Source organism: Heloderma suspectum, chromosome 8 (genome assembly GCF_057233095.1).
Source record: "Heloderma suspectum isolate Gila_16-S chromosome 8, 16-S_ref, whole genome shotgun sequence".
NCBI classification, from domain to species: domain Eukaryota; kingdom Metazoa; phylum Chordata; class Lepidosauria; order Squamata; family Helodermatidae; genus Heloderma; species Heloderma suspectum.
In genome coordinates this window covers 24406322-24422500 of record NC_139465.1, presented here as the reverse complement: position 1 = coordinate 24422500, position 16179 = coordinate 24406322, and the positions used below count along the sequence as shown (strand labels likewise).

Here is a 16179-nt window from a genome sequence, read left to right as displayed (position 1 = left end):
AATCCTCCCCATTTTGCCTAAACATATGCTCAGCATGTCTCTTAAACCAGTTTCCTTTTACCTGAGTGGGAAGTGTTAAAACAACTAGACTTAAGAAGGAAAGAGTAATATGCATGTTTAAGCATCAGGAGATTGCTCTCTCCTGAAGAAATACTTTAGTCCCTCCAGCGGTTTGCTACTCCAACGGTGGCCTTCAGGTGGGTCAACTTCCGGTGTGACCCTCTCTGGTGCAGGTGATGCCTTTATGTGGGTATGATGGGTCCACTTCTTTCCTCCAGCAACCTTTACAGCCGTGTGAGTGGTGAGTAGAACATGAAACGGACCCTTTCACTTCTCAGTAAGTGGTTAATCTTTCCAGGACCGGATCAGCACCCAGTCACCAGGACTGAAATTATGCACTGGAGCATCCAAAGGCAAGGATTGGTATGGTGCTGCAAACCTGTGAAGACAAGACAAAACAGACTGTAAAGCAGTAACATATCTAGATCTCTAAACATATCATATCTTTAGATCTCTAAAGCCCCTACTTCTAAGTTTATATTTAAACTATCAGCCATAGGTAATATCCGAGGTGGGCGCCCATATAAAATTTCAAACGGTGTCAATTTAATACTTCCCCTGGGGGTGCACCGTATTCGGGTTAAGGCGATTGGCAGGGCCTGTGGCCATTTCAACTTAGTCTCTGAACAAATTTTAGTAAGCATTGACTTTAGGTTGCGATTCATCCTCTCAACTTGATTTGAAGATTGAGGCCTCCAAGGGGAGTGTAGTTTCCAGTTGATCTGTAGTGCCTGAGCCACTGCTCGCATCACCTGTCCAACAAAATGGGGTCCCTGATCCGATTCAATCTCCTCAGGTAACAAGAACCTAGGGACTACTTATTTTCACAGGATCTTGGCTACTATTTGTGCAGTGGCTGTGCGAGTAGGGTAAGCCTCAACCCACACAGTCAATTGGTCTACTATTACTAATAAATATCGATATCCATGAGCCCGGGGCAACTCTGAAAAATCTATTTGAAGTCTCTGGAAAGGATAGTAAGCCTATGGGTGACCTCCCATTTGAGTTAGGGGTTTGGACACCTTTGGGTTATTTTTGAGGCACAAAGGGCAATTAGCCACCACTCTCTGGGTCTCAACATACAATCCTGGGGCCACAATATGTCTCTCAAGCAAAGCCCCCATTGCAGTTCCTCCTAAATGTGTAGCCTGGTGCAAGTCTCTCACTATAAAACTCAAAAGAGGCTTGGGTATGAACACTTTGCCTCCTGGGACTATCCACCATTCAACTTCAGTTTGCTTTGCCTTGTATTTAAGAGCTCTCTCATTCTCAGCTGGAGAGTAGATTGGAACCAAGTCTGTACTCAAATATGGGATTAGGGCTCCTTCATAATGCACCTTCTCACCTCCCATCTGTGCGGCTTCCTTTGCAGCCTTATCTGCCAAAGCATTGCCTCTTCTTTCTTCTGGGATTGGCACACTTTCCATGCGCCTTCATGTGCATCACAGCTACTTCTTTTGGCTTCATCAGGGCATCTAAAAGTTTCATGATCTGGGATCCGTTTGCAATCCTCTATCCTGAAGCAGTAATGAAACCCCTTTCTTTCTACAGCACTCCGTTTGCATGTACCATGCTGAAAGCATATCGCAAACCTATAAAGTTTTTTTTTTTCCTTCTCCTATTTCTAGGGCTCAAGTCAAAGCTGTTAGCTCTGCTGCTTGTGCTGACCAATGGCTGGGAAGATGCTCTTTCCATAAGGCCTTCTCGAGAGTAACTACTGCTCATTCTATGTATCTTTTTCCATCTATCACACAGCTGGAGCCATCTACAAACACCTCAAGGTCTGGCTTTGGTAACAAGGAATCAGTGAGGTCAGGCCTGCAAAGTCACATGACTTAAAATCTCTAAACAGTCATGACAATTTAGATCTGGCTTAGGGAGGAAGGTGGCAGGATTCAAAAGATTGCTCTTCTTATATGTGAGGCCTCGGCTTGAAAGCAAGGAGATCTCATAGCGTGACTGGCGTGACGGATTCAAAAACTTATCTCCATTGCTTCCCAGGATCTGAGGTATGCCATGAGAAGTATGCACCTCCATATCTGCTCCCATCACAATTTTTTGGGCTTCTTCCACTAAAAGCGCAGTCGTTGCCACAGCTCTCAAGCAAGCCGGCCATCCCTTTGCAGTTGGATCCAGAGTCTTGGCATAGTATCCTACAGGTCTCCAGAAAGGACCTGTCCTTTGGGTTAAAACCCCTGATGCCACTCCTTTATTTTCATGTACATAAAGCTGGTATGGTTTGTTGGGATCTGGTAAGGCCAGAGCAGGTGGTGACACCAAGGCTTGCTTCAGTTCAAGAAAAGCCTTTTCCATTTCATTTGTACATTTCCAGTGGATGACATTTTTCTTTGTCAAAGCTTCATACAAGGGCTTTGCCTTCCCTCCATAATCAGGTATCCACATTCTACAAAACCTGGTGAGACCAAGGAAGGCTTGCAACTCTCGAGGGTCTTTAGGCCTTGGTGTCTTCTGTATGATGTCCAACCCAGCAGTGCTCAGGTCTCTGGTTCCCTTCCGAATCTGGTAGCCCAAGGAGGTGACATGGGTCTGGCAAATCTGAACCTTTTCTCTTGACACTTTATAGCCTTTCAAGTTCAATTCTTGCAGGAGGGAGATAGTAGCTTTAGCACATGAGTCCTCTGTCTGGGTGGCCAGAAGAAGGTCATCTGAATATTGAAGCAAGGACACCCACGGCCGGTCCTCTTTCCATTGCCTTAGGTCATTTTGCAATGCACCCGTGAAGATCATTGGACTCATGGTCAGTCCCTGTGGAAGGACAGCCCATAAGAGCTGAACCTTAATATGGGTATTGGGATCTTCCCATTCAAATGCAAATATTTTCTGACTGTCCTCATGTAAAGGGATTGAAAAGAATGCATCCTTTAAGTCCAGCACTGAAAACCATCTGGCCTCTTTGGGAATTTGGGTTATAATGGTGTGTGGGTTTGGAACCACAGGATGATCTGCACTAATAATATTGTTGATGGCCCTTAAGTCTTGGACTAGGCAGAACTCAATCCCCTTTCTAGGTTTGGGGGGTTTCTTTACTCCAATTATAGGGGTATTAAAGGGTGAAGTTCCTTCTTTCAACCAACCATATCGTTTAAACTTTTCAATCAAAGGTTTCAGTCTCTTTCTGGCTTCTAGTAACAAGGGGTATTGTCTAATCTTTACTGGTTGAGCTCCAGGCTTAAGGTTGATCTGCACAGGCTTAACAAACTTGGGCCTTGCAGGTGCCTTCCCTGACCATACATCTTCAGGGGTCCTTTTTGCCACATTGGCTCCCCGGTAGGGATCTGCTGTACATCGCATGTTCTCATCCACATAAGCTTGCAAACACATCTGATAGTTAGCTCCTTGCTGCTTTGGCAACCTAACAACCATCTTGTCATCTCGAAAGAAAATTTCTGCTTGTAACTTTGTCAACAAGTCCCAACCAAGAAGTACAACTGGGCACCTTTCAGACCCAACAAATTCATGCTCCAAATGACAACTTCCAACCTTTGTGAGAAGGGGAAAGGTATAAGGGACCTTAGTGGGTTGGCCTTCAATCCCTTGAATTATTACAGTTCTATCTTTATTAATTTGTGGCTTTGGTGCTTTTGGCAGCATGGAATAAGTTGCCCCTGTGTCAATAAGTCCCATTATTTCTCTTCCCTCCACCCTTATTGTAACCAGAGGGTCCTTCAGAGCCAGACAGCTCTTCAGGGTGGAGGTCTCGGACCCTGGTCCCCGTCAATCTGATCCTTCTCCTTCCATGGCTACCATTGCCCCCCTCTTCTCCCCCTTTATCTTTTGGCAGTCTTTTCACCAGTGTCCCCTCTCTTTACAGTAAGCACATTCATCTCTCCCCAAACGCTGCTTTCTCCGAGTCCCAAAATCCTTCTTCAAACCTTTATCTGCCCAATCAGGGGCTTGCCCTGTCTGCCATTGCAATCAAAGCTGCATTCTGTCTGACCTTCTTATCTGCTTCCTTCTTCTCTACTTTCTCACAGTTCACAAACACCTTATAAGCAATCTCCATCAACTGAGGCAGAGGCATCGCCGCTGCCCCATCAGTCTTTTGCAACTTTCTCTTAATATCTGTTGCCGCTTGAGCAATAAACATCATGTTAACCATCCTTAAATTCTCTTGAGCATCAGGGTTAATATCACTATACTGACGGAATGCATCAAACAACCTCTGAAGGTATGCACTAGGATCTTCAGTCAGTCCCAACCTCCCCTCCCAACCTAACAGGCCGAATAGGATGGGGAAAGCTCAGCACACCTTGGGCAGGGTCTCCTTCCATATGACCTGAATTGGGGAGAACAGGAACCTTGGATTTCACCTCGGAGCATACCATCATGGCTTTACGATATTGACCTTTACATTTTCTTATCCAGTCAGGATTTTTCAATATCCACATTTGCCAAGCATCAATATAAGGGAGCTGATCCCCATGGTTATCAACAATCACTTTATTATAAACCTTGGACACAACATTTTTTTCCCAGCTTCCCCCAGTTGGCCAGCCAACACCAAATGTCACCCACTCCCCATTACAAAACTTTATGAGCTCTTCTTTTGTCATCTTGACACCATAATCCAACTTAAACAACTTAAAATTCTTAAGCATGCATCCCAGTGGGTCTTGGCTATGTTCTCCTATGGAATGTTTCGATCCCATCCCTGTCAGGCCTATATATTTTTTCTTCTTTATCCAATTGCTGCTGCTTGAGCAAGGCCAAATTGGACAAGATTGGGAGATTTGCACTCCCCAGTTGGCCCAGACAGTGCGATCTAACTTACCTTGTAGCTCAGCCTCCAAACGATCCCAGAGTCTGACAGCATTTCATCCTGTCCTCCAAAGACCGCCACTCACCTTGCCTCTTCAGGAGTCCTTTGCTAGCCAGGTTGCCAGGCAACAGCCACCTCAAACTCCCTGTGTAACCAAATGGTGAACCAAACAAGGTCCAGGGCGCCCTCCGCTTGGGTTGATTTCGCATTTGCCCAGCTCCCAGGTTACACAGGGAGTCCCATCTGAGTCGCCAGAAATTGTTACAAAAATTGTGTTCTTTCCCTGGTAGACTTTCCAATTTGTTTACCAAGAACAAGAGGAGGCAGAGATCTGGTCTAACACGATTTTATTCTGCAGAATAAGGCAACCCTTGGGGCTAACGCTCCAACAAAGGTCACAATCAAGTAATGTGATCCAAAAGTTTATATAGGCAAGACCTTTGGGGGGCTGTCTTACTCTTGCGCTGTACTAATCTCTTTGTCTAGCTGAGAAGGAGACAGAAAGCAGGCAGCGCCTTTCACATACCCAGGCATGCGCAGAGAGGTAGTCTTGTACTCTAACGTAAATACATTCTTGGCATTCCTGAGTCTCCGATAAGGCACTGTGTCTTTGTTTGGCATGACAATTTCACACAGAGGTAGAATAGACATAGCCTAGCTTATAAAATCATGGGATAACAGACATTTTACAACTGAAATTTCTATAACAGTAACAGTACTGCCATTGGTGTGATCCAGCAAGGAAATTTAGTCACACACTGGCCACAACCTAGCACAGAATTAGGTGTGCACAAGCCCATTTTTAATTGCAGTTCTATGCTGAATTCTAGCTGGCTCCCTAACTCTGCCCGATAGATGCTTAAGTTCAGAAGCAGCCTACGAATGTCATGAACAATGTAAATCTGAGGATTCAAGCTGAAGTGCCCCTCCATCCAAGCCTTCCAGGGGGGTTTGGAAGGAATTATATTTTCTGTGCACAGCCCTATTATTCAGTGGCATACTACTTCTCAAGTTAGAGGTTGCATATAGGCATCATGACTAATAGCCATTATTCATATAGACTTATCCCCTATGCATTTTATTTATTTATTTATTTAATTTTAGTTGTTAGATTTGTATACTGCCCAACTGGCAAGTGCCCTTGGGGTATGTGAAGAACTGCTATGTAGATAAAAGTGTATGTTCTGTAATGTTTATATACTTTATGTGAACTTAGTAGGCTATAATGTATCTGAGTAGGCCAGAAGCCTAGCTTTGCCTCAGTATGGGGCTTAAACAGTTGTGGTTGCCTTGGTTATGGTGGCTTATGAAGGGAGGTTTTAGGCAGTTTAAGATGTTTAGGGGGAGAAGTTACCTTTGTTTTAATTAGTCAGGTTGGTCAGCAAAGATGATTGGTAGTTGGAAGTTCCATGGGCAATATGATTGGCCAGGAGTTTTTGAAAAGGTCAGGATGGTTGACAATTATAAAACCAAACCAAATGAACAAAGTAACCAAACAAAAATATAACAGTGAAAGTATCAAAATAATGCAATATATTAAACACTAAAAGCATTTTTAAAACATTAAAAACATTAAGGAGCCAGCAGTAAGATTAATAGAGCAACAGATTAAAGAATAATGCTTGATGGGAGAGGAAAGTCTTAGCCTGCTGTCTAACTTTATACAATGAAAAAGCCAGGCAGATCTCTCTGGGAAGGGCCTTCCCTAGACGAGAGCCCATGAAAGCAAAAGCTTTTTCCCTGGTAGCCACCCGTCACACCATTGTGAGTGGTGGCACCCAGGGAACAGCCAATAATTCTCTTTGAAAGCCATCTACGCTAAAGACTGTTACTACAACTTGAGGCAGAAATTTGATACCACAAGATATAATGACGACACCAACTTGAACAACTTTAAAGGGGGATTATTAGACAATTCTTTGAATGGCTGCTACTCATGATGACTACATATCACTGCAAGTATCAGATGCAGTATATGTCATGGCCCAGGACTGACATTTCTCAGAAACTGAAGTCTCCAGTGACAGTGACTCTAGGGAGGCATCAGAACCAGTCCCTGGTCCTTCTGAAGTGGGTTTACTGCCTCGGACCCCATGTCTTGTCCACACAACCCCCACGAGATGCCAATACCCTCTGATGCTGAAGACTGGACTTTGGACTCCTCTAGTGAACTGGGGACTCTGGCCAGCAGTCCCCAAATGGCTGCCCCCTTCTCTAACCTTCATTACCTTGGAGAGGCCGATGCCTGCAGGAAAAGGCTGCTGGCCCTTTAACAGCCAGTCGCAGCACCTGAAGGGGTGGCATTTCCAGAGAGACTCTCCTGGCATGACCATAAAAGCCTGCCAGTTGCTCCCAGACACTGCTGGGGTAACTTGCTAGGGCTCTAGCTCCACGATTGTTGACCAAGTTTATGAAACCTAACTTTAGTTCAAGACCTAACCCAGCCACCTTGACCACACTGAGCCTCCTTGCCTGAGCTGTTGCCCAGGATGGATGACAGATTTCCTGATGGAGCATGACAGTATGCCTCTGAATGCCAGTTGTATAGCAGTTGCTGGGGAAGATGAGTAAGAGGGTGCTACTGCACTCATGTTCTGCTTGAGGGCTTCCCATTGGGGCATCTCATTGGTCACTGTTGAAACAGAATGCTGGATTAGTTAGGTCTTTGGCCTGATCCAGCATGGCTGTTCTTATGTGGAGCAGTTACTGAGACTGCTTCCCTGCTTGCCCTTGATAGTGCATGGATGTTTTGTAGTGTGCTTTTTTTTCTTTTTTTTTTCTTTTTTGCACTTTGCAAGTCCTTGTCTCACTCACCTGTTCTCTCTTTCCAGGGACAGTCCCCACTGACAGTGGAGCTCTGTGTACAAGGGATCCTGAACACCCTTGCCCATCTCTCCGAGAAAGACAATGGCACTTTTGTGAACTGGGAGGGGAAAAGCCTTCCCTGGTGAGACACCCAAATGCCTGCTCATCTGCACTGCAGGAGGAACACCTCACCATGGGCAGTGGAAATTCCTTAATAGCCTTGTTGTTTTCTTCAATAAATACACCATGTTCTGCTGAAAACCTTAGAAATCTCTCTTCCTTCCAACTGCTCTATATGCTGAGGTTCATCTTGGGTGCCATACAAGTTCTCCCTTGCTTATGCGCTCTTTGAAGATACAGGCACAATAGTGCAACTTGGCCTGCCTGGTACAAAGTCTTTCATGGCGCAATCCCATGCATGTTTAGTCAGAAAAAGTGCTTCAGCTCCCAGCATGCCCCAGTCAGCTATGTTGTAGGACTTTTTCTGTCTAAACATGCATAGGAGCATTCCATTCCCAAACACTGCTGTTTTTCTTCAAGGTGTAAGCAGGAATGGAACTTTTCTTCCAGTCCTCTGGAGTCCCCATTACTGGAGCCTGGCAGTTCATGCTTTCCCATGGCCAGCCCAATGGTGAAAAGTCCTCCAAGGTTGGCCAGAGACATTTTGTTGCCTCATGCTCCCCCCAACCCCACTCCCACTTCCTCCTGAGTGAATAGTCAAGAGGATGCGGGGGGAGAGATATTGAAAAGTTATACATCTACAATAATTCAAAGGGGTTATAGGGCATCATACAGATGTGGGCATTGCAAAACGTGTGGGCATTTCTGCATAAGAACCTAAGAAGAACCCTGCTGGATCAGACCAAGGGTCCATCTAGTCCAGCATTCTGATCACATGGTGGCCAACCAGCTGCCCATGGGAAACCCACAAGCAGGACTCTAGTGCAACAGCACCCTCTCACCCATGTTCCCCAGCAACTGGTGTACATAGGCATACTGCCTCTGATACTGGACTATTACAATACAATACAAGGACTATTAGCCATTGATAGCCTTCTCCTCCATGAATTTGTCTAACCTCCTTTTAAAGCCATCCAAATGGGTGGCCATCACTAAATCTTGTGAAGGCGAATTCCGTAGTTTGACAATGTGCTGTGTGAAGAAGTCCTTCATTTTATCTTTCCCGAATCTCCCACCAATCAGCTTCATCAGATGACTCTGGGTTCTAGTATTATGACAGAGGGAGAAAAATGTCTCCCTGTCCACTTCCCCCACACCATGCATTATTTTGTACCCCTCTCTCATGTCTCCCCTTACTCGCCTTTTCTCCAAGCTAAACAATCCCAGCTGTTGTAACCTTCCCTCATATGGGAGTTGCTCCAACCCCTTAATCATTTTAGTTGCCCATTTCTGCACTTTTTCCAACTCTTTTTTTAAGGTCTGGTGATCTGCAGTAGATGAGTAACTGAATGCTGGGGTGGAGATTTCAAAATTTACTGGCATGCGACTGATTAAACATGCGTGCCTCAAGGCTGAGGATTCCAGCAAATAAAACAATAAAACAGTGTGCTGACTCAAAACCCCCACCAAGCTTGAACATAAGGTGAATTTTGAACCTGACAGGCAAGGGAATGATGGGAAGGATGTATGAACACAGAGGTTGAGTTAGTGCTTTGATGGGACCCCACATGTTCTCAATTTCCAGCTCCTTTAATGGTGAATTCCAAGCTAGGATGTGGGTAAGAGCCCTGGAACCTGTTGCAAATGCTAAGACCTGTCAGTCATGGAGTGTTCATTTTTCTTAAGTAAGTAAGTAAGTAAGTAAGTAAGTAAATAAATAAATCTATTTATATTCCCACCACCTGGCTTAAAATGGCCCTCAGAGAAGGTTATACATTTATTTGAAAAGCCCATATAACTGTAATGAATAACAAGAAAAAAATGGAACAATGGAAACTAATTAAAACCTATAGTAGCACAATGGTCCCTTGGTAGAAAACAGTTGGAGGTTCACTTAAAATGGTTCCCGAGGGAGAGAATGCATCTCGAGATACTGGAAAAGATTAGTTTATTCTTAAGGAAGCCCAATGCATTTTGTCCCTGATAATTTTAGGGGCCTTCTTCAGGAGCTATAAAACAGACAATACATATAATAAAATTTCTTAGAATAAGCAATAGGATGCAATAAGTAAAATTAACACAAACAGCATAATCGTCTATGTATACTTAACTAGCTTTAAATCTGCATTCAGAGAACTCGTGAAAGATACGACTCTTCAACTCAATAACTGGCAAGTACAATTATTGCTGAAAGCAAAAGATTAAATATTATTTGCACAAATGTTGGCAGTCCTTCACTCAGATGATAGCAATTTCAGAGAGATTAGAAGTCAGGGTTATCCTGGTTAGCTAACCTCATAAAACTAAGGGGGTGCCACCAAAGTAAAAAGCCCCAATTACAGTAAAGGAAAGAATGAGGAATTATAAATATATCTCCAGAATCTTTCTAGGCAATCCTCAGCAAATCTGTTTTCCTCTGATAGATACAGAATCTGAGCAGACACAGGAGCCAAAGACTCTTCACAACCCTTACAAAAGGAAGTAGATGCTAGAATCTGGTAGGGTTGAGCTGCCACAGGGTTTTGTTAGTTAGGCCTGGACAGGCGAGAACTTTTAGATTCCTGATTTCTTCCGTCTGTCGAATTCCCTGTCCAACAAGGCAACTAGCCATCCTTCTCCAGCTTCTTCCAGTGACCCCCACATCAGACCCCAGTTTTGCTTCCTTTTTGTTGTATTGCAGGCAGTTTGCCTCAGGGCTATTGCCATATACAGAGACTGGGCTGAAACAAAACCAAGCACCTTACGCAAGCCTGGGTGGAGGAGCCTGGAGCTAGATATAGCTGGGGATGGACTGTCAAAGGGCTTTTCCAGTTGGGCGTAAGCTGGCAAGAGGGATGGCCATGCTGAAGGTGCGCAGCATCCTGGTGGCCGGGTCCAACCGGGGCATTGGCTTGGGGCTAGTCAGGCAGCTGGTGGAGAAAAGCAACCGGCTGGAATGGATCTTTGCCACCTGCTGAGACCCAGAGGGACCATGTGCCCAGGTGAGCCCCAGGGGGGAGTCAGCTGTACCTTGGGCTGGGTGCCTCTAGATGGGACCCCCTCCCCCTCATCATGTGCGAAGGGGATTGTGCCCAGGGCAGTGGAGGTGTCTTGTGAGGCTTTTAAAGTAAGAATGCACGAGAGTTTCATTTTCATTCTTTTTCTACTCAAATTTGCCCCATTTGCAGCCCCGAATGTGAATGCGAATGTGAATGGGAGCGAAATTCTCCAGGGAAGCTTACACATACCCTGAACTAATGTTCATGTTAGAAAAATATGTTCACAAGAAAAATGCTCATTTTAAAATGCAAATCTTTTTAAAAAATATACACTTTCACACATTTGTATATGGGGGGGAAGTGCATATTTTGGGTACACGCGTTAAGAAATGCACATTGAAATGTGCACTTTTCTGGTTCAAAAAAAGTTCTCACATTTGGGAAAGAGACAAACTAAGCTCCGAAGTGGAAATTGGAGCACCCTGACAATCTTGAACTTCGTTGGCTCTCCCATCCCTGTTTTTAACTTCCCATTTGCAGTTCAGGTTTGGTACTTTGGTAACAGTTCAGTTAAACACAAATTAGTTCCCCTTCCATGTGCTTTGACCACTGTTTTCTTTGCAGAATTTAGGAGGAATGAGTAGCAGTGAGGACAATTGATCTGAGGAGCATTTAAAGGGAGAAGTGATGATCTAATATTTTACTGGGGGGGCTGTCTTCAGGAGCAATTTAGTGCAAAGTTAGAGCAGACTGAATTCCTTCATGACAGATGACGTTGTCACCAATCCCCTGCCAACCAGTCACTTCCCTTTTGAAAAGGCGCATTTTCTTAAACTACTTTTACTCCAACTTTTTTACTGAAACTGGCTCCCTGGTGGTTTTACTACAGTGTGCCATGTCGTCCCCATCCCCCATCCCCCCCCCCCACACACACACACCACATTAAATCCTGGGCGTGCCTCTGTGACCTGGCAGTGACACGGTCAAGGGGGTGGGACACCTTATTCCCTCTTGTTTCCCCAATGGAAGTCGTTTTTCCGATTGAGAAAAGCCTCAGGAACGCAGCAGAGACCCCTCACATTACTGCAATAGTGGGGACACTCATTTACCTTAGGTAGCCCGCTTTTAATCTTTAACATATCCACCCTTCTGCGCATGTGTACTCAGAAGTAAGAAATAAATCTCACTCCCCTGCAGTGAAAGGGTAAAAGGTTAACTTTAGTAACTCACCCTGAAGCACTTTTTTGCTCCTCTGATGCTCTCTTAAATTGCTATTATGATGCTTTGCTTCTTTTATATTCTGTAGTTTCAAGTCATTTCTCCATTGTTACATAAAGTCCCTTCCCTACTTTATCACAGTAACAACATTTCAGGTTTATAGAAACTTATTGCGAGCAGAGGGAAGGGAGAAAGGGGGGGTTGTTGGAAGTAATAATTCTGGGGCAGAGTGCTGGAATGGGGCAAAATTGAGGGGCTGAGCTGCTCTCAGGTCGGGGCCTTCAGATGCTGCACTTGAGAACTGGGGATTTTGGCTTCTTCAGGGAAATCTGCACACATGGGGAAAATTAGTTGCTCTCTATTCATAATAATGTAGTAGCAAAGGGGGAGCCTGGAGGGGGGTGGGATGACAAGTGAAGTCTGGGCGCTTCCTTTAATCTGCATTTGTGGAGAGCCTAGTCACTAGCTTTGTGATACGTTCAGCGAACTAAAATGGACAGGCATGGGCAAATTTAATTCAGGTGACCATCATATCTACTTCTGTGGGCAAGAATCCCTTAGAAGAAATGGAGTAGCACTCATAGTCAACAAAAGGGTGGGAAAAGCAGTACTGGGGTACAATCTCAAACAACAATAGAATGATCTCAGTACGAATCCAAGGCAAACCATTCAACATCACAGTAATTCAAGTCTATGCCCCAACCACTGAAGCCGAAGAAGCTGAGGTTGATCGGTTCTATGAAGACCTACAACACCTTCTAGAATGAACACCAAAAAAAGATTGGAGTCATAGGGTGTTGGAATGCTAAAGTAGGAAATCAAGAAATCACCGGGGTAACAGGCAAGCATGGCCTTGGTGTACATGAAGCAGGACAAAGGCTAATAGCTTTGCCAAGAGAACACGCTGATCATAGCAAACACTCTTTTCCAACAGCACAAGAGGCGACTCTACACAGGGACATCACCAGATGGTCAATATCGAATTCAGATTGATTATGTCCTTTGCAGCCAAAGATGAAGAAGCTCCATACAGTCAGTCAAAACAAGACCTGGAGCTGACTGTGGCACAGATCATGAGCTTCTTGTTGCAGAATTTTGGCTTAAATTGAAGAACGTAGGGAAAACCACTAAACCATTCAGGTATGACCTAAATCATATCCTTTATGAATATACAGTGGAGGTGACAAATAGATTTAAGGGATTAGACCTGATAGACAGAGTGCCTGAGGAACTATGGACGGAGGTCCGTAACATTGTTCAGGAGGCAGCAACGAAATCCATCCCAAAGAAAAAGAAATGCAAGAAAGCCAAGTGGCTGTCTGATGAGGCTTTACAAGTAGCTGAGGAAAGAAAGGAAGTGAAAAGCAAGCGAGAAAGGGGAAGATATATCCAACTGAATGCAGAGTTCCAGAGAATAGCAAGGAGAGACAAGAAGGCCTTCTTAAATGAACAATGCAAAGAAATCAAGGAAAACAACAGAATGGGAAAGACTAGAGATCTCTTCAAGAAAATCGGAGATATCAAGGGAACTTTTGTGCAAAGATGGGCATGATAAAGGACAAAGAAGGCAGGGACCTAACAGAAGCAGAGGAGATCAAGAAGAGGTGGAAAGAATACACAGAAGAACTATACAGGAAAGATCTGAATGTCCCTGATAGCCATGATAGTGCGGTCACTGAACTTGAGCCGGACATCCTCGAGAGTGAAGTCAAGTGGGCCTTAGGAAGCATTACTAACAACAAAGCTAGTGGAGATGACAGTCTTCCAGCTGAGCTATTTAAGATCCTAAAAGATGATGCTGTTAAAGTGCTGCACTCAATATGCCAGCAAATTTGGAACACTCAACAGTGGCCACAAGACTGGAAAAGGTCAGTTTACATTCCAATTCCAAAGAAGGGCAATGCCAAAGAGTGTTCAAACTACCGTACAATTGTGCTCATTTCACATGCCAGCAAGGTGATGCTCAAAATCCTACAAGCTACGCTTCAGCAGTATGCGAACCAAGAACTACCGGAAGTACAAGCTGGGTTTCGCAGAGGCAGAGGAACTAGAGATCAAATCACCAACATCTGCTGGATCATGGAGAAAGCAAGAGACTTCCAGAAAATCTATTTCTGCTTCATTGACTATGCTAAAGCCTTTGATTGTGTGGATCACAACAAACTGTGGCAAATTCTTAAAGAGATGGGAGTACCAGACCACCTTACCTGTCTCCTGAGAAACCTGTACGAGGGTCAAGAAGCAACAGTAAGAACCGGATATGGAACAACCGATTGGTTCAAAATTGGGAAAGGAGTATGACAAGGTTGCATATTGTCGCCCTGCTTATTTAACTTATATGCAGAGTACATCATGAGAAACGCCGGGCTGGATGAATCACAGGTCGGAATTAAGATTGCTGGGAGAATTATCAACAACCTCAGATATGCAGATGATACCACCCTAATGGCAGAAAGTGAAGAGGATCTCAAGAGCCTCTTGTTGAGGGTGAAAGAGGAGAGTGCAAAAGCTGGTTTGAAAGTCAACATTAAAAAAACTAAGATCATGGCATCTGGCCCCATCACTTCCTGGCATATAGAAGGGGAAGAAATGGAAGCAGTGTCAGATTTTATGTTCTTGGGCTCCAAGATCACCGCAGACAGTGACTGTAGCCATGAAATTAAAAGACGCTTGCTCCTTGGGAGGAAAGCTATGGCCAACCTAGACAGCATAGTAAGAAGCAGAGACATCACCTTGCCGACAAAGGTCCGTCTAATCAAAGCTATGGTTTTCCCAGTAGTAATGTATGGCTGTGAGAGCTGGACTACAAGGAAGGCTGAGCGCCGAAGGATAGATGCTTTTGAACTGTGGTGCTGGAGAAGACTCTTACGAGTCCCCTGGACTGCAAGGAGGTCAAATCAGTCCATCCTAAAGGAAATCAACCCTGAGTGCTCATTGGAAGGACAGATACTGAAGCTGAAGCTCAAATATTTTGACCACCTAATGCGAAGAGAAAACTCTCTGGAAAAGACCCTGATGCTGGGAAAGACTGAAGACAAAAGGAGAAGGGGACGGCAGAGGATGAGATGGCTAGATAGCATCACTGATGCAATGAATATGGACTTGAGCACACTCCGGGAGAGAGTGGAGGACAGGAAGGCCTGGCATGGTATGGTCCATGGGGTCACGAAGAGTCGGACGCGACTGAATGACTGAACAACAACAAAAAATTAAATACAATATAAGAAGTTTAAAATCCATTTACATAAAAGCTTATGCCCCTGCCAATTCCCTTCTTCCCCACTGATTCCCTTCTATGAGCAGTGGGTCCCACCAATTCTGTTGCGCAAGCACGGCCCACCGCTTATGCAATGGAGATTTAGCACTGTTTAGAGGAAGCCCTGAAACAAACATGAGCAATGCTCATTTCAGGATTGGGACAGGTCAGCAGAGCTTTCTTATGAAAGCTCTGCTGAATGGCCCCCTTCCAGAAACGAGCATTTCTGCTCATTTTGGGTTGCTCTGGAAGTGCTAAATTGCCTTTGTTGAAGGGGTGGGGGCCACTTGCACAATGGAATCGGTGGGGCGGAAGAGAATCAGCAGCCCCACTGGATACTGCGCCTTGAATGTGAATTTTCCAAAAAATATGCATTTCCAAGGTTTAGTCTATGGGGGGAAAGTACGCATTGGGGTGAGCACTTAAAAAAATGCATATGAAATGAGCACTTTCCCCGTTCGAAGGAAAAGGAAAACAGATCACCACTGGAAACAGGAGTGAGGCAGTCCAAGCTGCAAGGTGAAGTTTAGAGAATCTACTGAGCTTGAGCATCACCGATTCTCCCATACCCAGTAAGCATGCATGTGTTTGGGCTGATCCTCACAGCTTCCCATGCTCCTTCATCTGGATGCAGATGAAGACTCATTGCAGCAGGTCTGGTTGGTCTAAGAGCTGCTGATCCCACAGTTGACTGTGAGTTTTGAGGCCATGGAAAAAAACTGGTTTTTTTTTTCAGAAAAAAACAGAAACTTGGGGAGAAATTGAAAAATAAGCAAAATTTATTTTTGTAATGCTCTTTACAGATCTAAAGTCACTTTGTTGCTTTAAGACAGCCTTCCCCAACCTGGTGCCCTCCAGCTATTTTGGACTTCAGCTCCCATCAGCCTCAGGCAACATGTCCAATGGTCTGGAATGCTGGGCACCATAGTCCAAAAAACATCCAGAGGGCACCAGGTTGGGGA

At 44.7% G+C, this 16179-nt stretch overlaps 1 protein-coding gene and 1 pseudogene across 4 annotated transcripts in view; one reads left to right on the top strand and one right to left on the bottom strand.

The window, feature by feature from the left end:
- The window catches only part of LOC146338939 (uncharacterized), a 4722-nt pseudogene extending 1278 nt beyond the window's left edge, over nucleotides 1–3444 (bottom strand).
- The window catches only part of LOC146338938 (uncharacterized), a 25625-nt gene extending 17723 nt beyond the window's left edge, over nucleotides 1–7902 (top strand). For 2 of the 4 annotated variants that reach the window (XM_084813149.1, XM_084813148.1), the window contains exon 6: nucleotides 7678–7791. In XM_084813149.1, coding sequence (XP_084669275.1) covers nucleotides 7678–7791 — 114 coding nt within the window. Of the gene's footprint in view, nucleotides 1–5852; nucleotides 5859–7671 lie in introns of all 4 variants that reach the window. The other 2 variants (XM_084813150.1, XM_084813147.1) reach the window with 2 other exon arrangements.
- Nucleotides 7903–16179: the final 8277 nt, after the last annotated feature.